The 23939-nt window shown below is 32.2% G+C and overlaps 1 protein-coding gene across 2 annotated transcripts in view; it reads right to left on the bottom strand.

Annotated features, from left to right (window-relative positions):
- rdgC (retinal degeneration C) overlaps nucleotides 1-20304 on the bottom strand; it is a 100775-nt gene extending 80471 nt beyond the window's left edge. The window contains exons 1-2 of one of the 2 annotated variants that reach the window (XM_073987517.1): nucleotides 20054-20304; nucleotides 5901-6028 (exon numbers count right to left, since the gene is read on the bottom strand). In XM_073987517.1, the coding sequence (XP_073843618.1) occupies nucleotides 5901-6028; nucleotides 20054-20072 (147 nt within the window). In that variant the 5' untranslated portion in view covers nucleotides 20073-20304. Of the gene's footprint in view, nucleotides 1-5900; nucleotides 6029-19436 lie in introns of both variants that reach the window. The other variant, XM_073987516.1, reaches the window with a different exon arrangement.
- Nucleotides 20305-23939: the final 3635 nt, after the last annotated feature.

Here is a 23939-nt window from a genome sequence, read left to right as displayed (position 1 = left end):
AGTGATATAAAGGGAAACGAAGAGGCGGATGAATTAGCACGGGGTGGCTCTCAGTCGTCTGACTTACCAGTCGAGTCATCTATCAGACCACCAAAGTGCTACTACATTCGGAAACTTCGAGGTTACTTCCTTGAGAAGGCGGGGCAAAGATGGCAAATGGAAACTGGCTGTAAGGTATCCAAGGCAATCTGGCCCAGCTATTCTCTGCATAGAACCAACTCTCTTTTCTCACTAAATAAGTTAGGGATAAAGATCACTGTAGGTCTCATTACCGGTCACAACATGGTCAGGTCCCTAACTTCTAGATGGGACAACAGTAGTGTAGACTACTGTAGGCTATGTCAAGATCCAGAAGAAACAGAGAAGGTCAAACATCTACTATGTAGGTGCCCCTCGTTACTCACGAGGAGACATCGATTCTTCGGTAGATATGAGATAAATACTCTGACTTTCTTCTCCGACATAGACCCCATCTACTTGTACCAATTTGCCAAAACCTCACATGGCTGGCAAACAAGACTAATTAATCATTGTTTTTCTTTCTCCTTCACACAGGGGGATAGAAATCGGCTCAACACTGAACAACAGCCTCAGCGGCAACACACCCACATCACATCCACTACATCATCATCTTTGTCACAATCACAGCAGCCGCGCATCCATATACATTACTCATCGCACCCATCACACCAAACCACTTTACATCAACAAACCGGAAATAGACCAACCACCTCATATTACTTCAGAATAAACCAGTCACCACTTTCAACACCCATCTTATAAATCAGCATCCATCATAATCATATCCAACCCATCAAAACCACTCTACAATTATAAACTTACATCCACCATCACAACCTCAGCAACAACCTATAAACTCACATCCATCATCACAGCATCACCTACATACTCAACTTCACAACAAATCCGCAATAGTCCAGCATCTATCATCATCACATATAGCCCAACCACAACACACAGTTTCTTTAAGGATGATCACAATGGACCTCAAGGTCTCCGAGTGAAGTAGCTGCCAACAACGGTAGCTGCGCGTCCTAAAACCAAACCAAACCTAACGTGCAGATAAAGAAACCTTGCTAGCCACATATAACGCGATAGGTCGATCTATGGTAAGACAGTTTGGTCCCCGAATTTATGTGATACGCAATTGATAACCATTCAAACTTGTCGGAATACCGCTCTGCGAACAGCAACAGGGTGCCAACTCATGTCTTCAGTGGACCATCTACATGAGGAGGCAAAGATTCTTCTAGTACAGCAAAACAATGAGATGCTTCCGTTGCAGAACTTGCTTGAGTGCTACCGTGAGAGCCATCCCAATCACTATCTGGTGGGTAGGCCAACACACGCAGGCACATCAAGTAGGATATCCACGTTCTAGAGGAAGCGTTCCAACGATACGGGAGAGATCCCCTAGATCAACAGTCATATCAAGCAGGTTTAAATAGCATTCACACGGACGCAGTTGCTAAGGCCATAAGCAAATTTAGTGTGAATAAAGTACTCGGAGTACATCCCCCAGTCTATCGCAGCTGAGGAGCGCCAGCTGCCACGACAAACTAGAGTAGTTTGGCTCATCTACGCTCGGGATATTGCAGTCGCCTAAATCCTTATAGACTAAACTAAACCTTTTCAACTTCCTTGCCAAACCAACTCATCTAACTCCAGTGGATCTGTGGTTATGTCCCATCGAAGCAGGCACTTTCCTGGAACTGGGGATATACCCAGAGCCAAATTGAGCAGAAGAACGAACGCACAAACGTATAATAATAAACGCTGCTACAACAACAACAGGTCCAGTGACTATATGTGATTACTCCTGCGGCCCTAAAGGCTTTCAAGTCAGAGTGGCTCTTAGTCGATCGACGTAACATTTGCTGAATATGTCATGCTAAAATATCGGCAAACTTCACAAGGTTTACCTCAAGAAGATGGGATGAAGAAGGCAAATTGAATGCCTTGCCAAACCAACTCATCTAACTCCAGTGGATCTGTGGTTACATCCCATCGAAACAGGCACGTCCCTGGAACTGAAGATAGACCCAGAGCCAGATGGAGCAGAAGAACGAACGCACAAACGTATAATAATAAACACTGTTACAACAACAACAGGACCAGTGACTTTATACGTGAATACTCCTGCGGCCCTAAAGGCTCTCAAGTCACAGTGAGTCTCAGTCGATCGATGTAACATTTGATGAATGAACATTTGACCAATGTGCCAATATATCGGCAAACTTCACAAGGTTTATCTCAAGAAGATGGGATGAAGAAGTCAAATTGAACGCGGCTTCAAAAAAAATCCCTCCAGTTGTAGTCTTCTAACTAAGTAGAACCCATTCCCTATTTCCATTTGATAAGCTAGAGAAGTGGTGATTATAACAGCTCCCTTTTGCCTAGAGATTAGACCCGTGGATGAAAATCTAGTAAAAATTCGAGCAAATGTTCATCAGTCGGTTCGAAGACAAGTTCAATAGGCAAAAGATACATTTTAGAAGCGCTATGGATTCGAGAACTTTCATTGAAACATGAAAAATACAAATGTATGTTTGGTCACAGCTTGCGTATAATTACTACCGTATATCATACGCCATGGTGGGCATTAATTTAAAATTGACCATGTTTTACTTCTACTAAAATGTTTATACATTTCTATTTGAAACAAGTAAAAAAGTATAAGTCGGCTTTGTCGACAGAGATATGCCCTCAGCCTGTATATATTGAAAATTTTTAGGGGTAGTATTTAGGGTTTTTTTTTAATTTTTGGAATTTGAACCGACAAAAATGTTCATTAAGATTAGAGATCAAAAGTTTTGCGGAGGAGATACTAAAAGGAATGGACCTACATTGACCATTATGGAAGTGGATTTCCAGCCACTACATATGGTACCATAGGGGGTTTTTACATCCTTCGGGATGTTTGATCAAGAATTATGGACTTGCCCCTAAAAAAGCGCTTACCATCGTAATTGAGGAAGCGAATGCAACTTGCTTCAACAAAAATCAAAGTGGTTCGATTGCAGGTCTTAAAGTCAACTTATCCGAAATTTTGTGTGGGAGGTACCAGATGGAGTGAACAAATATAGTCCATATTTGAACCTGATCTATATCTAGTAGATATATTAGGATGTGTAAAGTATGGACCAATTCGGCCACTCCCTTCAAGAGTTACCGTATGAACAAATTTTCCGAACATTTTTGAACGTTTGTGGGGGAGGTACCTGAAGGAATGGACCGATGTGGCTTATCTTCAAACTATGTTTGGACAAAATATTACTAAGGCCAAATTGTGGACCGAATCGGCAGATCCGTTCTAGAGTTATACTGCGCTTCATCCACCTCACACGGTGTCATAGGGATTTTTTGCAACTTTCAGGCTATATTCTAAGGAAGTATGGAATTGCCCCTAATGAAACTTGTACCGTCGTATCGAGGGTAGTGAATACAAGTTGCTAAAATAAAAATCAGAGCGACTCGAGAGAGGGCCCTAAACCGAACTCTTCCAAAATTTTGTGTGGGAGGTACCCGAAGGAGTGGGTCGATTGAGTCTATATTGAAACATTATCTAAGTCTGGTACACATTTTACGATGGACAAAGTATGGACCAAATCGCCTATTCCCTTCAAGAGTTATCGTGCGCACAAATTTTCCGAACGTTTTCGAACTTCTGTGGGGGAGGTACCGGAAGGAGTGAACCGACATAGCCCATCATCGAACTTAAACTAAGTTTGGGCAAAATATTGCGAAAGCCAAAATTTGAACCAAATCGGTTCATGCGTTCGAGAGTTATCGTGCGCTCCAGCCAGCCAGCCAGACAGACAGACGGACATTGCTCAATCGACTCCAAATTGTCCGAAACACATTTCGTCCAAACATACTTAGGGTCTAAAACCATTATTTCGATGAGGCACATTTTGCCCGTATGAAAGTGTATAATACCCTCGTTAGCATAAATGCTGAGGGTATAAAAATCACAGCTATGCTTGTAATTATTTCCTGTTCCATTGCTTAAATCACTAATTTTGATATTGACTGTGGTTTTTGTGGTCTACCTACAGCAAATGTCAATTTGATGTTTTTAAATAGTTTTTTTCCTAGTTCTCCTAGTTCTCTTTCATCAAAAATAGTGGCCAATATAGTGACCAGTTTTTTATATTTATATTTTATTGTGGTCGTATTTAGATGGAATTTTGTGGTTTGCCTTTTTGCCGTTTCGGCTATTCCTTCTTTTTAGTTTTTGTCACAACCTGGTTGGAAATGAAATAACCTCCAAAAAACGTCATACTATTACCACAACAACAACAATAATGGGAAAAAGGTAAACAAAGTCCACACACAACATTTCTATGGCTGCAATATTCAATACCATAAAAATAGTGAAATGACGAAAAAAACTAAAAAAAACAACTACAATTTAAATGTAACTGGAATTAGGAAATAAAACTTTTCAATTCTGATGAAATTTATGACGAAATTCAAGCAACAAAATAAATTAAAAATTAAACAAATTGTGGTTGAAGAGTAGGACAAAAATTATAATTGTTCTTTAGGGACAATGTAGAATTATTAAAAAATATAAGTAATCAAAAAAAAAAAAAATAAATAAAATGACGAAATAAATTAAAAATTTATAAAATCGTCAACCACAATTTATTTAATTTTTAATTTTCATTATGACCATAATTAAAATTGTTTGTTTTATTATTTTATATATTTTTGTTATTATAAAAAAAAAAGGAAAAATAAAAATTAAATAAATAGTAAACCACAATTTATTAAATGTTTAATTTTTATTATGACCATAATTAAAATTGTTTGTTTTATTATTTTGTATATTTCTGTTACAATAAAAATAGTAAACAAATTAAATTTAAGTTTAAATGGAGTTGGAAAACAACATTCCTGTTCTGATGAAATTTATGTGGTTATAAAACCAACAAAATATAACTTAATTTTTTGTTTAAAATTTAACAAATTGTGGTTGGCGATTATGTCCACCATTAAAATTTTTATTTGTTGTCCACATAAAATGTTTTTATTTTTTGTTGAGGCTTTTAAAAACTTTCTCATAAATTTGGGCCATCAATTATGTTTAAATTCCTATGGACTTGTAATTATTTTCCCACAAATGCCACATTATGTCCCCACTAACCAAAGCAATTCCATGCCTAATCCAAAGTAAATTAAATTAATAATAAAAAGGCAAATACTGCCGTTGTCAAGCAGCGGCTATATTTCGTTTGTCTGGTGACGTTTTCAACCTTTGTTAATTATTAATGTTATAGCCATAGAACGTCACCAAACCTGGAAGGCATTCAACCTTGACCTTTGCCCTGGAATTCTTTGTGGCAAACCATTAGGAGGACATTTGTAGTTAGATATGTCATGGCGATGATGTATTAGGCATAAACGCCTAAATAATTAATTTCTAAACGTTACTGCTTATGCTGCTCAAAGGCATACAGTCTTCTTCTATGGGCATTTGGGGGATTTGGTGCTTATACGTAGTGTCAACATGTATACGTATGTTGGTCAGGTCAAAATGATTGAAATGTGAGAAAACTATATTTTCGAAATAATGTGCAAGGGCACTTCTCACTTAAAAATGAGAGAGATGTCCGACTATATTTGTAGTTCGATAATTTTGGATTACCCTGTTTACCGCCAACATCTAATGTTATGCCCAACGTAGGCAAACATCAGTTATATAAGGAAGTTTTCCACTACTGAAATACTAAAAAAAGGTAATAACATCATGACGAGGGGCTAAAACAATGAAAAATGTGGTCTAGGTATAGATTTTTAAAACCACAAAGGTAGTATTGCTAACCTTGCTTACTTCATACCAGCCTCACGATAATATTTCAAATTGCACATACCTCAACCTGATCCTGTTCTCCAGCGTATTCCAAATTTGTGAATATCGACCAGGTATAACGTCTTTTGATTTCCATGCGGGCATTGTGTCGACGATACCAGCGTTGGATAAGCAGAGCGGCTTTCATAGCTGTAATGAAAAATGAAAAAAATTAATAAAATTTCATTTAGTAGAAAAAAGAAAATTACTTTGTTTAGAAAAGATTTTTTTAAGAATTTTTCTGAGGGAACATCAGCTATGAAAACGTGGATTTTTAAAGAATTTTTCTGAGAGAACATTAGCCAAGAAAACGTGGATTTTTTAAACAATTTATCTGAGAAACCAACAGCCAAGAAAACGTGGATTTTTTAAACAATTTTTCTGAGAAACCAACAGCCAAGAAAACGTGGATTTTTTAAACAATTTTTCTGAGAAACCAACAGCCAAGAAAACGTGGATTTTTTAAACAATTTTTCTAAGAAACCAACAGCCAAGAAAACGTGGATTTTTTAAACAATTTTTCTGAGAAACCAACAGCCAAGAAAACGTGGATTTTTTAAACAATTTTTCTGAGAAACCAACAGCCAAGAAAACGTGGATTTTTTAAACAATTTTTCTAAGAAACCAACAGCCAAGAAAACGTGGATTTTTTAAACAATTTTTCTGAGAAACCAACAGCCAAGAAAACGTGGATTTTTTAAACAATTTTTTTGAGAAACCAACAGCCAAGAAAACGTGGATTTTTTAAACAATTTTTTTGAGAAACCAACAGCCAAGAAAACGTGGATTTTTTAAACAATTTTTCTGAGAAACCAACAGCCAAGAAAACGTGGATTTTTTAAACAATTTTTCTGAGAAACCAACAGCCAAGAAAACGTGGATTTTTTAAACAATTTTTCTGAGAAACCAACAGCCAAGAAAACGTGGATTTTTTAAACAATTTTTCTGAGAAACCAACAGCCAAGAAAACGTGGATTTTTTAAACAATTTTTCTGAGAAAACATTAGCCAAGAAAACGTGGATTTTTTAAACAATTTTTCTGAGAGAACATTAGCCAAGAAAACGTAGATTTTTTAAACAATTTTTCTGAGAGAACATTAGCCAAGAAAACGTGGATTTTTTAAACAATTTTTCTGAGAAACCAACAGCCAAGAAAACGTGGATTTTTTAAACAATTTTTCTGAGAAACCAACAGCCAAGAAAACGTGGATTTTTTAAACAATTTTTCTGAGAAACCAACAGCCAAGAAATCGTGGATTTTTTAAACAATTTTTCTGAGAAACCAACAGCCAAGAAAACGTGGATTTTTTAAACAATTTTTCTGAGAAACCAACAGCCAAGAAAACGTGGATTTTTTAAACAATTTTTCTGAGAAACCAACAGCCAAGAAAACGTGGATTTTTTAAACAATTTTTCTGAGAAACCAACAGCCAAGAAAACGTGGATTTTTTAAACAATTTTTCTCAGAGAACTTCAGCCAAGAAAACGTGGATTTTTTAAACAATTTTTCTCAGGGAACTTCAGCCAAGAAAACGTGGATTTTTTAAACAATTTTTCTGAGAGAATATTAGCCAAGAAAACGTGGATTTTTTAATCAATTTTTCTGAGAGAACATTAGCCAAGAAAACGTGGATTTTTTAAACAATTTTTCTGAGAGCACATTAGCCAAGAAAACGTGGATTTTTTAAACAACTTTTCTCAGGGAACATCAGCCAAGAAAACATGTTTTTTTAAACAATTTTTCTAATGGAATATCAGCCAAGAAAACGTGGATTTTTTAAACAATTTTTCTGAGGCAACATCAGCCAAGAAAACGTGGATTTTTTTAACAATTTTTCTGAGAGATCAATAGCCAAGAAAACGTGGACTTTTTAACAATTTTTCTGAGAGAACATTAGTCAAGAAAACGTGGATTTTTTTAACAATTTTTCTGAGAGAACATTAGCCAAGAAAACCTGGATTTTTTAAACAATTTTTCTGAGAAAACATTAGCCAAGAAAACCTGGATTTTTTAAACAATTTTTCTGAGAGGATATTAGCCAAGAAAACGTGGATTTTTTAAACAATTTTTCTGAGAGGACATTAGCCAAGAAAACGTGGATTTTTTAAACAATTTTTCTGAGAGGACATTAGCCAAGAAAACGTGGATTTTTTAAACTATTTTTCTATGGGGAAAACCTGGGTCTTTTAAAGAATTTTTCTTTGCATTTTTTAAAGGCTTGAAAGACCTTCAATAATATTCTAAAGAGTCACAAAAATATTCTTTACAAATCTTAGTTTTGAAGTCTGAGATTCCTTCAAAAAATCTTTAACAAATCTTAGTTTTTAAGTCTGAGATTCCTTCAAAAAATCGTTAACAAATCTAAGTTTTAAGGACTGAGAGTCCCAAAAAATATTCTTTAAAAAATCCACGTTTAGTGGCCTTTTAATCCTTCAAAAATATTCTTTAAAAAATCCACGTTTAGTGGCCTTTTAATCCTTTAAAAATATTCTTTAAACAATCCACGTTTAGTGGCCTTTAAATCCTTCCTTTAGTGGCCTTTAAATCCTTCAAAAATATTCTTTAAAAAATCCACGTTTAGTGGCCTTTTAATTCTTCAAAAACATTCTTTAAAAAATCCACGTTTAGTGGCCTTTTAATTCTTCAAAAACATTCTTTAAAAAATCCACGTTTAGTGGCCTTTTAATTCTTCAAAAACATTCTTTAAAAAATCCACGTTTAGTGGCCTTTTAATTCTTCAAAAATATTCCTTAAAATCCACGTTTATTGGCCTTTAAATCCTTCAAACATATTCCTTAAAATCCACGTTTATTGGCCTTTAAATCCTTCAAACATATTCTTTAAAAAATCCACGTTAATTGGCCTTTTAATCCTTCAAAAATATTCTTTAAAAAATCCACGTTTAATCCTTCAAAAATATTCTTTAAACAATCCACGTTTAATCCTTCAAAAATATTCTTTAAAAAATCCACGTTTAATCCTTCAAAAATATTCTTTAAAAAATCCACGTTTAATCCTTCAAAAATATTCTTTAAAAAATCCACGTTTAATCCTTCAAAAATATTCTTTAAAAAATCCACGTTTAATCCTTCAAAAATATTCTTTAAAAAATCCACGTTTAATCCTTCAAAAATATTCTTTAAAAAATCCACGTTTAATCCTTCAAAAATATTCTTTAAAAAATCCACGTTTAATCCTTCAAAAATATTCTTTAAAAAATCCACGTTTAATCCTTCAAAAATATTCTTTAAAAAATCCACGTTTAGTGGCCTTTTAATCCTTCAAAAATATTCTTTAAACAATCCACGTTTAATCCTTCAAAAATATTCTTTAAACAATCCACGTTTAATCCTTCAAAAATATTCTTTAAAAAATCCACGTTTAATCCTTCAAAAATATTCTTTAAACAATCCACGTTTAATCCTTCAAAAATATTCTTTAAAAAATCCACGTTTAATCCTTCAAAAATATTCTTTAAAAAATCCACGTTTAATCCTTCAAAAATATTCTTTAAAAAATCCACGTTTAGTGGCCTTTTAATCCTTCAAAAATATTCTTTAAAAAATCCACGTTTAGTGGCCTTTTAATCCTTCAAAAATATTCTTTAAAAAATCCACGTTTAATCCTTCAAAAATATTCTTTAAACAATCCACGTTTAATCCTTCAAAAATATTCTTTAAAAAATCCACGTTTAATCCTTCAAAAATATTCTTTAAAAAATCCACGTTTAATCCTTCAAAAATATTCTTTAAAAAATCCACGTTTAATCCTTCAAAAATATTCTTTAAAAAATCCACGTTTAATCCTTCAAAAATATTCTTTAAAAAATCCACGTTTAATCCTTCAAAAATATTCTTTAAAAAATCCACGTTTAATCCTTCAAAAATATTCTTTAAAAAATCCACGTTTAATCCTTCAAAAATATTCTTTAAAAAATCCACGTTTAATCCTTCAAAAATATTCTTTAAAAAATCCACGTTTAATCCTTCAAAAATATTCTTTAAACAATCCACGTTTAATCCTTCAAAAATATTCTTTAAAAAATCCACGTTTAATCCTTCAAAAATATTCTTTAAAAAATCCACGTTTAATCCTTCAAAAATATTCTTTAAAAAATCCACGTTTAATCCTTCAAAAATATTCTTTAAACAATCCACGTTTAATCCTTCAAAAATATTCTTTAAAAAATCCACGTTTAATCCTTCAAAAATATTCTTTAAAAAATCCACGTTTAGTGGCCTTTTAATCCTTCAAAAATATTCTTTAAACAATCCACGTTTAATCCTTCAAAAATATTCTTTAAACAATCCACGTTTAATCCTTCAAAAATATTCTTTAAAAAATCCACGTTTAGTGGCCTTTTAATCCTTCAAAAATATTCTTTAAACAATCCACGTTTAATCCTTCAAAAATATTCTTTAAAAAATCCACGTTTAATCCTTCAAAAATATTCTTTAAACAATCCACGTTTAATCCTTCAAAAATATTCTTTAAAAAATCCACGTTTAATCCTTCAAAAATATTCTTTAAAAAATCCACGTTTAATCCTTCAAAAATATTCTTTAAAAAATCCACGTTTAGTGGCCTTTTAATCCTTCAAAAATATTCTTTAAACAATCCACGTTTAATCCTTCAAAAATATTCTTTAAACAATCCACGTTTAATCCTTCAAAAATATTCTTTAAAAAATCCACGTTTAATCCTTCAAAAATATTCTTTAAAAAATCCACGTTTAATCCTTCAAAAATATTCTTTAAACAATCCACGTTTAATCCTTCAAAAATATTCTTTAAAAAATCCACGTTTAATCCTTCAAAAATATTCTTTAAAAAATCCACGTTTAATCCTTCAAAAATATTCTTTAAAAAATCCACGTTTAATCCTTCAAAAATATTCTTTAAAAAATCCACGTTTAATCCTTCAAAAATATTCTTTAAAAAATCCACGTTTAATCCTTCAAAAATATTCTTTAAAAAATCCACGTTTAATCCTTCAAAAATATTCTTTAAAAAATCCACGTTTAATCCTTCAAAAATATTCTTTAAACAATCCACGTTTAATCCTTCAAAAATATTCTTTAAAAAATCCACGTTTAATCCTTCAAAAATATTCTTTAAAAAATCCACGTTTAATCCTTCAAAAATATTCTTTAAAAAATCCACGTTTAGTGGCCTTTTAATCCTTCAAAAATATTCTTTAAAAAATCCACGTTTAGTGGCCTTTTAATCCTTCAAAAATATTCTTTAAAAAATCCACGTTTAATCCTTCAAAAATATTCTTTAAAAAATCCACGTTTAATCCTTCAAAAATATTCTTTAAACAATCCACGTTTAATCCTTCAAAAATATTCTTTAAAAAATCCACGTTTAATCCTTCAAAAATATTCTTTAAAAAATCCACGTTTAATCCTTCAAAAATATTCTTTAAAAAATCCACGTTTAGTGGCCTTTTAATCCTTCAAAAATATTCTTTAAAAAATCCACGTTTAATCCTTCAAAAATATTCTTTAAACAATCCACGTTTAATCCTTCAAAAATATTCTTTAAAAAATCCACGTTTAATCCTTCAAAAATATTCTTTAAACAATCCACGTTTAATCCTTCAAAAATATTCTTTAAAAAATCCACGTTTAATCCTTCAAAAATATTCTTTAAAAAATCCACGTTTAATCCTTCAAAAATATTCTTTAAAAAATCCACGTTTAATCCTTCAAAAATATTCTTTAAAAAATCCACGTTTAATCCTTCAAAAATATTCTTTAAAAAATCCACGTTTAATCCTTCAAAAATATTCTTTAAAAAATCCACGTTTAATCCTTCAAAAATATTCTTTAAAAAATCCACGTTTAATCCTTCAAAAATATTCTTTAAAAAATCCACGTTTAATCCTTCAAAAATATTCTTTAAAAAATCCACGTTTAATCCTTCAAAAATATTCTTTAAAAAATCCACGTTTAATCCTTCAAAAATATTCTTTAAAAAATCCACGTTTAATCCTTCAAAAATATTCTTTAAAAAATCCACGTTTAATCCTTCAAAAATATTCTTTAAAAAATCCACGTTTAATCCTTCAAAAATATTCTTTAAAAAATCCACGTTTAATCCTTCAAAAATATTCTTTAAAAAATCCACGTTTAATCCTTCAAAAATATTCTTTAAAAAATCCACGTTTAATCCTTCAAAAATATTCTTTAAAAAATCCACGTTTAATCCTTCAAAAATATTCTTTAAAAAATCCACGTTTAATCCTTCAATAATATTCTTTAAAAAATCCACGTTTAATCCTTCAAAAATATTCTTTAAAAAATCCACGTTTAATCCTTCAAAAATATTCTTTAAAAAATCCACGTTTAATCCTTCAAAAATATTCTTTAAAAAATCCACGTTTAATCCTTCAAAAATATTCTTTAAAAAATCCACGTTTAATCCTTCAAAAATATTCTTTAAAAAATCCACGTTTAATCCTTCAAAAATATTCTTTAAAAAATCCACGTTTAATCCTTCAAAAATATTCTTTAAAAAATCCACGTTTAATCCTTCAAAAATATTCTTTAAAAAATCCACGTTTAATCCTTCAAAAATATTCTTTAAAAAATCCATGTTTAATCCTTCAAAAATATTCTTTAAAAAATCCACGTTTAATCCTTCAAAAATATTCTTTAAAAAATCCACGTTTAATCCTTCAATAATATTCTTTAAAAAATCCACGTTTAGTGGCCTTTTAATCCTTCAAATATATACTTTAAAAATCCACGTTTAGGGGACTTTTTCACTTATTATTTATATTCAAAGAAAAAAATTTGTATAAGTCCGTATCTCATTTCCTAAAATCCTCGTTTATATGGTCCCTTAACAATACACAAATAACCATTTTTAACTCGAACCAATTTTGTATCCATTGCGTATACATAGCGACAACACTTATACGCCTGAATGTCCAAATTATAAATACACAACTCTTTTTATTCCAAATCCATTTGAATGACTGCAAAAACTTGAAACTATCTCAACATTTCTATTTTTCTACTCCGCTGACATTTATGTCGCAACTATAAAAATATATTTTTTTAATCTTAAACATTATCCGCTTTCTCGGTCTCAAGCAATCCTCCTACAAAACAATAAAGACATTTCACATTAATGCAATATCCCTGGCATGGTTCAGTGTAGAGTTGTGCCAAAGGAACTATATGGAACTATCTAGTTCACTTCGCAGTTCCAATGGCCCACAATTTTTCTTTGAACAAACTGCGTATACTTAACAGCACCCGTTATATTTCATGATGTTACTCATACGTTTTGGAACTAGTACAAGGAACTAGGAACTAGATTGCCCAACTCTAGTTCAGTGATTATGCATGCAATTTTTTCTGTTAACCCAAAACGTTATTAACAGCAAAAAAAAAATATGGAAAAATTTATTCACCATGAAACTCACCCACTCGTCCTCACCCCACACATTAATTCATGGCATTTGCCATTTTCACTACTTCTGTTCTTCTGCGCAAATTATGAAAAATTCATAAAAATAATTTTTATATCAGATTAATGCAAATAGAAATTATGATTATTCGTTGTAATCATTTACTTGTCTGGAAATTATTTTAGTTGGGGATTTGTTGTTGTTTTTTTCTTTCTTTTAATGGTGGGATACTTTTTATAACCGGCGATTTGTCCATAACTTTTAAGAGGAAAATAAACAGAGATTCCTAGAAATGGTAATGATTTTTATTCAAATTGCAGACATTTGAAGGTATCATTAGTGTACAAAAACACATTTATGTAAATAAGGAATGTTGAACAAATGTTTGTCCATTTACTTTAATCCAATTCACGGGTCATGATACTATCCTGCTTTTCATTTGAATATTATACGGAAAATTATTTTTAATGCAATGTAAATAAATTTAAATAAATAGAAGAGGAATTTGAATGAAATCAAACTGAAACAGTAATTTCGAGGTAATATATTTAAAATCATACACTACGCATACGTGACGTCATTAGTTATACGCTCTATTGTACCAAAGAAACGATTTTACAATTATCATTAGCAAGGAATCAGCTGATTGGCACGTTTACTGGCCATTGACTACTTCAACATTTTTCTTTAAAAAATCAACGCATAGTGGCCTTTTACTGCTTGAAAAATTTTCTCCCAAAAATCTACGTTTAGTGGCCTTTAACTGCTTCAACAGTTTTCTTTAAAAAATTAACGTTTAGTGGCCTTTGACTGCTTGAAAATTTTTCTTTAAAAAATCCACGTTTAGTGGCCTTTGACTGCTTGAAAATGTTTCTTTAAAAAATCCAGGTTTAGTGGCCTTTGACTGCTTGAAAATTTTTCTTTAAAAATTCCAGGTTTAGTGGCCTTTGACCGCTTGAACAATTTTCTTTAAAAAATCCACGTTTAGTGGCCTTTGACTGCTTGAAAATTTTTCTTTAAAAATTCCAGGTTTAGTGGCCTTTGACCGCTTGAACAATTTTCTTTAAAAAATCCACGTTTAGTGGCCTTTGACTGCTTGAAAAATTTTCTTTAAAAAATCCACGTTTAGTGGCCTTTGACTGCTTGAGAATTTTTCTTTAAAAAATCCACGTTTAGTGGCATTTGACTGCTTTAGAAATTTTCTTTAAAAATCCAAGTTTAGTGGCCTTTAAAAAATCCACGTTTAGTGGCCTTTGACTGCTTGAATTTTTTTCTTTAAAAAATCCACGTTTAGAGGCCTTTGACTGCTTCAGAAATTTTCTTTAAAAAATCCACGTTTAGTGGCCTTTGACTGCTTCAGAATTTTTCTTTAAAAAATCCACGTTTAGTGGCCTTTGACTGCTTGAAAATTTTTCTTTAAAAATCCACGTTTAGTGGCCTTTGACTGCTTGAAAATGTTTCTTTAAAAAATCCACGTTTAGTGGCCTTTGACAGCGTCAAAATTTTTCTTTAAAAAAATCCACGTTTAGTGGCCTTTGACTGCTTCAGATATTTTCTTTAAAAAATCCACGTTTAGTGGCCTTTGACTGCTTGAAAATGTTTCTTTAAAAAATCCACGTTTAGTGGCCTTTGACTGCTTGAGAATTTTGCTTTAAAAAATCCACGTTTAGTGGCCTTTGACTGCTTGAAAATGTTTCTTTAAAAAATCCACGTTTAGTGGCCTTTGACTGCTTGAAAATTTTTCTTTAAAAAATCCACGTTTAGTGGCCTTTGACTGCTTGAAAATTGTTCTTTAAAAAATCCACGTTTAGTGGCCTTTGACTGCTTGAAAATTTGTCTTTAAAAAATCCACGTTTAGTGGCCTTTGACTGCTAGAAAATTTGTCTTTAAAAAATCCACGTTTAGTGGCCTTTGACTGCTTGAAAATTTTTCTTTAAAAAATCCACGTTTTGTGGCATTTTACTGCTTGAAAATTTTAAAAAATCCACGTTTAGTGGCTTTTGACTGCTTGAAAATTTTTCTTTAAAAAATCCACGTTTGGTGGCCTTTGACTGCTTCGAAATTTTTTCTTTAAAAAGTCCACGTTTAGTGGCATTTGAATGCTTCAAAATGTTTCTTTAAAAAATCCACGTTTAGTGGCCTTTGACTGCTTGAAAATGTTTCTTTAAAAATCCACGTTTAGTGGCCTTTGACTGCTTGAAAATGTTTCTTTAAAAAATCCACGTTTAGTGGCCTTTGACTGCTTGAAAATGTTTCTATAAAAAAACCACGTTTAGTGGCCTTTGACTGCTTCAGAAATTTTCTTTAAAAAATCCACGTTTAGTGGCCTTTGACTGCTTCAGAAATTTTCTTTAAAAAATCCACGTTTAGTGGCCTTTGACTGCTTCAGAAATTTTCTTTAAAAAATCCACGTTTAGTGGCCTTTGACTGCTTGAAAATTGTTCTTTAAAAAATCCACGTTTAGTGGCCTTTGACTGCTTCAGAAATTTTCTTTAAAAAATCCACGTTTAGTGGCCTTTGACTGCTTGAAAATTGTTCTTTAAAAAATCCACGTTTAGTGCCCTTTGACTGCTTGAAAACTTTTCTTTAAAAAATCCACGTTTTATGGCCTTTGACTGCTTGAAAATGTTTCTTTAAAAAATCAACGTTTAGTGGCCTTTGACTGCTTGAGAATTTTTATTTAAAAAATCCACGTTTTATGGCCTTTGACTGCTTGAAAATGTTTCTTTAAAAAATCCACGTTTAGTGGCCTTTGACTGCTTGAGAATTTTTCTTTAAAAAATCCACGTTTAGTGGCCTTTGACTGCTTGAAAATGTTTCTTTAAAAAATCCACGTTTAGTGGCCTTTGACTGCTTGAAAATTTTTCTTTAAAAAATCCACGTTTAGTGGCCTTTGACTGCTTGAAATTTTTTCTTTAAAAAATCCACGTTTAGTGGCCTTTGACTGCTTGAAATTTTTTCTTTAAAAAATCCACGTTTAGTGGCCTATGACTGCTTGAAAATTTTTCTTTAAAAATCCACGTTTAGTGGCCTTTCACTGCTTGAAAATTTTTCTTTAAAAAATCCACGTTTAGTGGCCTTTGACTGCTTCAGAAATTTTCTTTAAAAAATCCACGTTTAGTGGCCTTTGACTGCTTGAAAAATTTTCTTTAAAAAATCCACGTTTAGTGGCCTTTGACTGCTTGAAAAATTTTCTTTAAAAAATCCACGTTTAGTGGCCTTTGACTGCTTGAAAATTTTTCTTTAAAAAATCCACGTTTAGTGGCCTTTGACTGCTTGAAAATTGTTCTTTAAAAAATCCACGTTTAGTGGCCTTTGACTGCTTGAAAATTTGTCTTTAAAAAATCCACGTTTAGTGGCCTTTGACTGCTAGAAAATTTGTCTTTAAAAAATCCACGTTTAGTGGCCTTTGACTGCTTGAAAATTTTTCTTTAAAAAATCCACGTTTTGTGGCATTTTACTGCTTGAAAATTTTAAAAAATCCACGTTTAGTGGCTTTTGACTGCTTGAAAATTTTTCTTTAAAAAATCCACGTTTGGTGGCCTTTGACTGCTTCGAAATTTTTTCTTTAAAAAGTCCACGTTTAGTGGCATTTGAATGCTTCAAAAAATTTCTTTAAAAAATCCACGTTTAGTGGCCTTTGACTGCTTCAGAAATTTTCTTTAAAAAATCCACGTTTAGTGGCCTTTGACTGCTTCAGAAATTTTCTTTAAAGAATCCACGTTTAGTGGCCTTTGACTGCTTCAGAAATTTTCTTTAAAAAATCCACGTTTAGTGGCCTTTGACTGCTTCAGAAATTTTCTTTAAAGAATCCACGTTTAGTGGCCTTTGACTGCTTCAGAAATTTTCTTTAAAAAATCCACGTTTAGTGGCCTTTGACTGCTTCAGAAATTTTCTTTAAAAAATCCACGTTTAGTGGCCTTTGACTGCTTCAGAAATTTTCTTTAAAAAATCCACGTTTAGTGGCCTTTGACTGCTTCAGAAATTTTCTTTAAAAAATCCACGTTTAGTGGCCTTTGACTGCTTCAAAATTGTTCTTTAAAAAATCCACGTTTAGTGGCCTTTGACTGCTTCAGAAATTTTCTTTAAAAAATCCACGTTTAGTGGCCTTTGACTGCTTGAAAATTGTTCTTTAAAAAATCCACGTTTAGTGCCCTTTGACTGCTTGAAAACTTTTCTTTAAAAAATCCACGTTTTATGGCCTTTGACTGCTTGAAAATGTTTCTTTAAAAAATCAACGTTTAGTGGCCTTTGACTGCTTGAGAATTTTTATTTAAAAAATCCACGTTTAGTGGCCTTTGACTGCTTGAAAATGTTTCTTTAAAAAATCCACGTTTAGTGGCCTTTGACTGCTTGAGAATTTTTCTTTAAAAAATCCACGTTTAGTGGCCTTTGACTGCTTGAAAATGTTTCTTTAAAAAATCCACGTTTAGTGGCCTTTGACTGCTTGAAAATTTTTCTTTAAAAAATCCACGTTTATTGGCCTTTGACTGCTTGAAATTTTTTCTTTAAAAAATCCACGTTTAGTGGCCTTTGACTGCTTGAAATTTTTTCTTTAAAAAATCCACGTTTAGTGGCCTATGACTGCTTGAAAATTTTTCTTTAAAAATCCACGTTTAGTGGCCTTTCACTGCTTGAAAATTTTTCTTTAAAAAATCCACGTTTAGTGGCCTTTGACTGCTTCAGAAATTTTCTTTAAAAAATATACATTTAGTGGCCTTTGACTGCTTCAGAAATTTTCTTTAAAAAATCCACGTTTAGTGGCCTTTGACTGCTTGAAAAATTTTCTTTAAAAAATCCACGTTTAGTGGCCTTTGACTGTTTCAGAAATTTTCTTTAAAAAATCCACGTTTAGTGGCCTTTGACTGCTTGAAAATTTCTCTTTAAAAAATCCACGTTTAGTGGCCTTTGACTGCTTGAAAATTTTTCTTTAAAAAATCCACGTTTAGTGGCCTTTGACTGCTTGAAAATTTTTCTTTAAAAAATCCACGTTTAGTGGCCTTTGACTGCTTCAGAAATTTTCTTTAAAAAATCCACGTTTAGTGGCCTTTGACTGCTTCAGAAATTTTCTTTAAAAAATATACATTTAGTGGCCTTTGACTGCTTCAGAAATTTTCTTTAAAAAATCCACGTTTAGTGGCCTTTGACTGTTTCAGAAACTTTCTTTAAAAAATATACATTTAGTGGCCTTTGACTGCTTCAAAAATTTTCTTTAAAAAATCCACGTTTAGTGGCCTTTGACTGCTTCAGAAATTTTCTTTAAAAAATATACATTTAGTGGCCTTTTACAGCTTCAAAAATGTTCTTTAAAAAATCCACGTTTAGTGGCCTTTTACAGCTTCAAAAATGTTCTTTAAAAAATCCACGTTTAGTGGCCTTTTACAGCTTCAAAAATTTTCTTTAAAAATCCACGTTTAGTGGCCTTTTACAGCTTCAAAAATGTTCTTTAAAAAATCCAAGTTTAGTGGCCTTTTACAGCTTCAAAAATGTTCTTTAAAAAATCCACGTTTAGTGGCCTTTTACAGCTTCAAAAATGTTCTTTAAAAAATCCACGTTTAGTGGCCTTTTACAGCTTCAAAATTTTTCTTTAAAAATCCACGTTTAGTGGCCTTTTACAGCTTCAAAATTTTTCTTTAAAAAAATCCACGTTTAGTGGCCTTTTACAGCTTCAAAAATTTTCTTTAAAAAATCCACGTTTAGTGGCCTTTTACAGCTTCAAAAATTTTCTTTAAAAAATCCACGTTTAGTGGCTTTTTACAGCTTCAAAATTTTTCTTTAAAAAATCCACGTTTAGTGGCCTTTTACAGCCTCAAAAATTTTCTTTAAAAAATCCACGTTTAGTGGCCTTTAGCTGCTTCGAAATTATTCTTTAAAAAAATCATGTTTAGTGGCCTTTGACTGCTTCAAAAATTTTCTATAAAAAAATCTTTAAAAAATCCATGTTTTGTTGGAAAAATATTCTTTAAAAATCTTGGTTTAGTTCCATGTTTTGAGTTTTTAAAGAAAGTTCCTTAGTGCGTATGACTATTGTCACAACGTATACGCCAGAGCGTGTCTTTGTATAAAGTAGTACATTTTCGTATAAAATTAAGATTATTTATAATTACAAATTATTATTAAAATCATTTTACATACTTTGTATGGGATCTAGGGATTTTGGTTTTAATGGTAAACAACCCATCGAGATGAAATTGTTTTTCAATTTAGTCAGCAATCCGGTATTTGGTGAACCCATGAAAAGGCACTTAACGCAAAGTCTACAACACCAACCACGAATAATTTGTAAAGAAAAAATCCGCCAATATTATTTCGTCAAAATGTATTTACTTCACGTATAATGAATGACTATAGTTTTTAAATTGCGCAATATTTATGCCATTTATTCACATCGGAGGGAAGAAAATTGTGCTTTGTGGTGTATGTATTTGATACTGGAATCCGTTTCCAAAAAAGGTAATATATTTATTTCTGTTGTTCACTTTTTCCAAAAGACTTCTTCTTTCAAGAATGCCTGTAGCAATCACTTATTCACTTGACTGATTCACAAATATTTTGCATTTTGTTTCAATTTTTCTTCTTCAATATATTTTTTTTATTTTTATTCCCTTTTAATTTCTGTAATTTGATTTGAATTTTATTTCATTATTTGTGTCAAAACCAGATTGTTTTTCAGTTGGAAACAAATATGTTTTTTTTTATTTTTTTGTTTTGTTAAACGATGTCTCGTCACAACTGACAGCTTGAATATTTACCATTGAACTGTTGTTCCATAATTTTCTAAGTAGCCTTTTCAATGAACTTTGCTTGTCTGACGCGCTGGTTCTCCCTGCTCCCACCTCTTGGTTAACAAGTGTTTATACCACAAAATATTCTATTGAAAATCCCCAAGTGGAATGAGAGCTACGGATGGTCACGGTAGCTGGAAGGTCTAATTACGAGACTATTATTTCTGTTTTCCTTCTCAAATGCTAACCACTCATTTGCAGGTGCCACAACAGACTATTATGGCCACAGCAATGCAACTAAGGTTACCATCCCTTAAAGCAAGACAATATACGCCCACATATGTTAAAAACAGGGTTTCCTTTTTGTCAGGTTTTTTTTCAACACTTTTTTCTTTACACTGTTCGACAAATGAATAAACAATAATTAATTGTGGACTGGGGAGCGTATACATGGTGACATCAGTTATACGCAACCAAGCTCCATGTAATTAATATGGGGATATTATGAATATTTACCATATGACGACAACTATTGAGTTCTACTATAACCATGAAATCTCAGGAAAAAAGTTTGTAAAACAATTTATCATCGGCTACTTTGTCATAAAATACATTACATATTACCATTACACGGCATTTAATATGTATGGGTGGTGTAGGAGGTGGTCTAGGTGATCAGTGTCCAATATGTATTCTCTTAGTGTAAAATAAACAACAAACAAACAAGCTGCGTATGCCAGCACCTAAAAGTTATTGCTCACAAGGCAAATGGACTAAGTCACATAACAGAACTAGACGTGGATTTTTTAAGGAAGGGCCTCTAAACCTGGATTTTTTAAAGAATATTTTTCAAGCAGTCCAAGGCCTCCAAACGTGGATTTTTTAAAGAATATTTTTCAAGCAGTCCAAGGCCTCCAAACGTGGATTTTTTAAAGAATATTTTTCAAGCAGTCCAAGGCCTCCAAACGTGGATTTTTTAAAGAATATTTTTCAAGCAGTCCAAGGCCTACAAACTTGGATTTTTTAAAGAATATTTTTAAAGCAGTCAAGGGCCTACAAACGTGGATTTTTTAAAGAATGTTTTTAAAGCAGTCAAGGGCCTACAAACGTGGATTTTTTAAAGAATATTTTTCAAGCAGTCCAAGGCCTCCAAACGTGGATTTTTTAAAGAATATTTTTCAAGCAGTCCAAGGCCTCCAAACGTGGATTTTTTAAAGAATATTTTTCAAGCAGTCCAAGGCCTCCAAACGTGGATTTTTTAAAGAATATTTTTCAAGCAGTCCAAGGCCTCCAAACGTGGATTTTTTAAAGAATATTTTTCAAGCAGTCCAAGGCCTCCAAACTTGGATTTTTTAAAGAATATTTTTCAAGCAGTCCAAGGCCTCCAAACGTGGATTTTTTAAAGAATATTTTTCAAGCAGTCCAAGGTTCCAAACGTGGATTTTTTAAAGAATATTTTTCGAGCAGTCCAAAGCCTCCAAACGTGGATTTTTTAAAGAATATTTTTCAAGCAGTCCAAGGCCTCCAAACGTGGATTTTTAAAAGATTATCTTTCAAGCATACAAAGGCCTGCAATCGTGGACTTTTTAAAGATTATCTTTCAAGCACACAAAGGCCTCCAAACGTGGATTTTTTAAAGATTATCTTTCAGCACACAAAGGCCTCCAAAAGTGGATTTTTTAAAGATTATCTTTCAAGCATACAAAGGCCTCCAAACGTGGATTTTTAAAGATTATCTTTCAAGCACACAAAGGCCTCCAAACGTCGATTTTTTAAAGATTATCTTTCAAGGACACAAAGGCCTCCAAACGTGGATTTTTTAAAGAATATATTTCAAGCTTTCAAAGGCCTCCAAACGTGGATTTTTTAAAGAATATTTTTCAAGCAGTCCAAGGCCTCCAAACGTGGGTTTTTTAAAGAATATTTTATAAGCAGTCCAAGGCCTCCAAACGTGGATTTTTTAAAGAATATTTTTCAAGCAGTCCAAGTCCTCCAAACGTGGACTTTTTAAAGAATATTTTTCAAGCAGTCCAAGTCCTCCAAACGTGGATTTGTTAAAGAATATTTTAGAAACAGTCAAAGGCTTTAAAACGTGGATTTTTTAAAGAATATTTTAGAAACAGTCAAAGGCTTTAAAACGTGGATTTTTTAAAGAATATTTTTGAAGCAGTCGAAAGCTTCTTTACGTGGATTTTTTTAAGAATATTTTGGAAGCAGTCAAAGGCCTCTAAATGTGGATTTTTTTAAGAATATTTTGGAAGCAGTCAAAGGCCTCTAAATGTGGATTTTTTAAAGAATATTTTTGAAGCAGTCAAAGCCCCCAAACGCGCATTTTTCAAAAAATATTTTTGAAGCAGTCAGGTGTCTCCTAACGTGGATTTTTTAAAATTTTTTTTTTCGCGTAATGATTATGGTCAATCATGGCAGTCATAGTCCCTCACGGCGTATGATAATCACCACCACGTATACGCAATGTCACCTCAATGCCCAGGCTTTGTTACCGTTCTGACTTTTCCAAACTAAACTTAATCAAATTGCCTCTTTCACAATTCAAAACATTTCTTAGAAACTGATTGTGTCTCGTTTTTCTTTTCAATGTTAGTAACAGTTGTAGTGCTAACCTTCTTTCTTTCCTTCCTTCCTTTCAACATTTCTCTAATGTTTTTTTTCCCTTATTTTGCTTTATGTTTATGTCACTGAGAATTGAAGGGAAAGACCGCCAGACTTGTTCATTTTTTGTTCTTCTTCTACATCTTGCCCTTTATACCGACCATTTTTTTCTGAACAGCTATCATGCGGTTCTTAAGCTCTACACTTATTATGTCTGTCTGCGGTTGTGTAGATGCTTGTGGTTGATGGTTAGACACCATTCAACAACCAAGGAAATATACTATAACCAAGTGTCCTAGTTCTTTTTTTTTTCTTTTTTTCTAACCTTTAAAACTGTCTGTAGGAAAAAAGTACCATTATGTGGTATTTTAACTTTGCTTCAGACAGATGATAAATAACCAGTTCACTCATTCCTGGAACCAAAACAAGAAAAACCCGTAAAATAGAATTGTATAATAATATGATGGGAACTATAAATTAAATATAAATTTGTTGCTTACATATGAATGGCAGCTGAGGACAATACATATGCTTATTTGCATACATATGTTTGTGACATTAAATGTTAAGAAAGGTAGGGATCACTTGTTCACCTTCAAGTGTTGTAATAAAAATGCATAATAAAGTGGTGGCACCTATGGTTTTATATGAGACATTGCACTCATAAATACTTAGCAGTAGGCTGGAGAAGTAAAGAAATTAGTTTGAGAAGGCGTGGCGTATACATTGCGACAATACTTATACGCTAAGGGGTACAGCAAAGTTTTCTTTTATAAGGTGCTGAACGTCTTGGATTTTTGAAAGTAATGCGTGGATTTTTCAAATGATTTTTTTCCATGTCCATTAGACCACAATGCTTTTTGTTTTTTTAGGAAATTTTTTCAAGGATCCACAGACATGAAAACGTGGATTTTTAAAGACAATTTTTTCAAGGATCCACAGACAAGAAAACGTGGATTTTTAAAGACAATTTTTTCAAGGATCCACAGACAAGAAAACTTGGATTTTTTAAGACAATTTTTTCAAGGATCCACAGACAAGAAAACGTGGATTTTTAAGGACAATTTTTTCAAGGATTCACAAACAAGAAAACGTGGATTTTTAAGGAAAATTTTTTCAAGGATTCACAAAGAAGAAAACGTGGATTTTTAAAGACAATTTTTTCAAGGATCCACAGACAAGAAAACGTGGATTTTTAAAGACAATTTTTTCAAGGATCCACAGACAAGAAAACGTGGATTTTTAAAGACAATTTTTTCAAGGATCCACAGACAAGAAAACGTGAATTTTTACAGACAATTTT

This window comes from Musca autumnalis, unplaced genomic scaffold (assembly GCF_047663935.1).
Source record: "Musca autumnalis isolate F117 unplaced genomic scaffold, ASM4766393v1 scaffold_4, whole genome shotgun sequence".
NCBI classification, from domain to species: Eukaryota; Metazoa; Arthropoda; class Insecta; order Diptera; family Muscidae; genus Musca; species Musca autumnalis.
The sequence above is the reverse complement of the archived record's forward strand: the minus strand, read 5'-3'. Positions and strand labels throughout refer to the sequence as shown.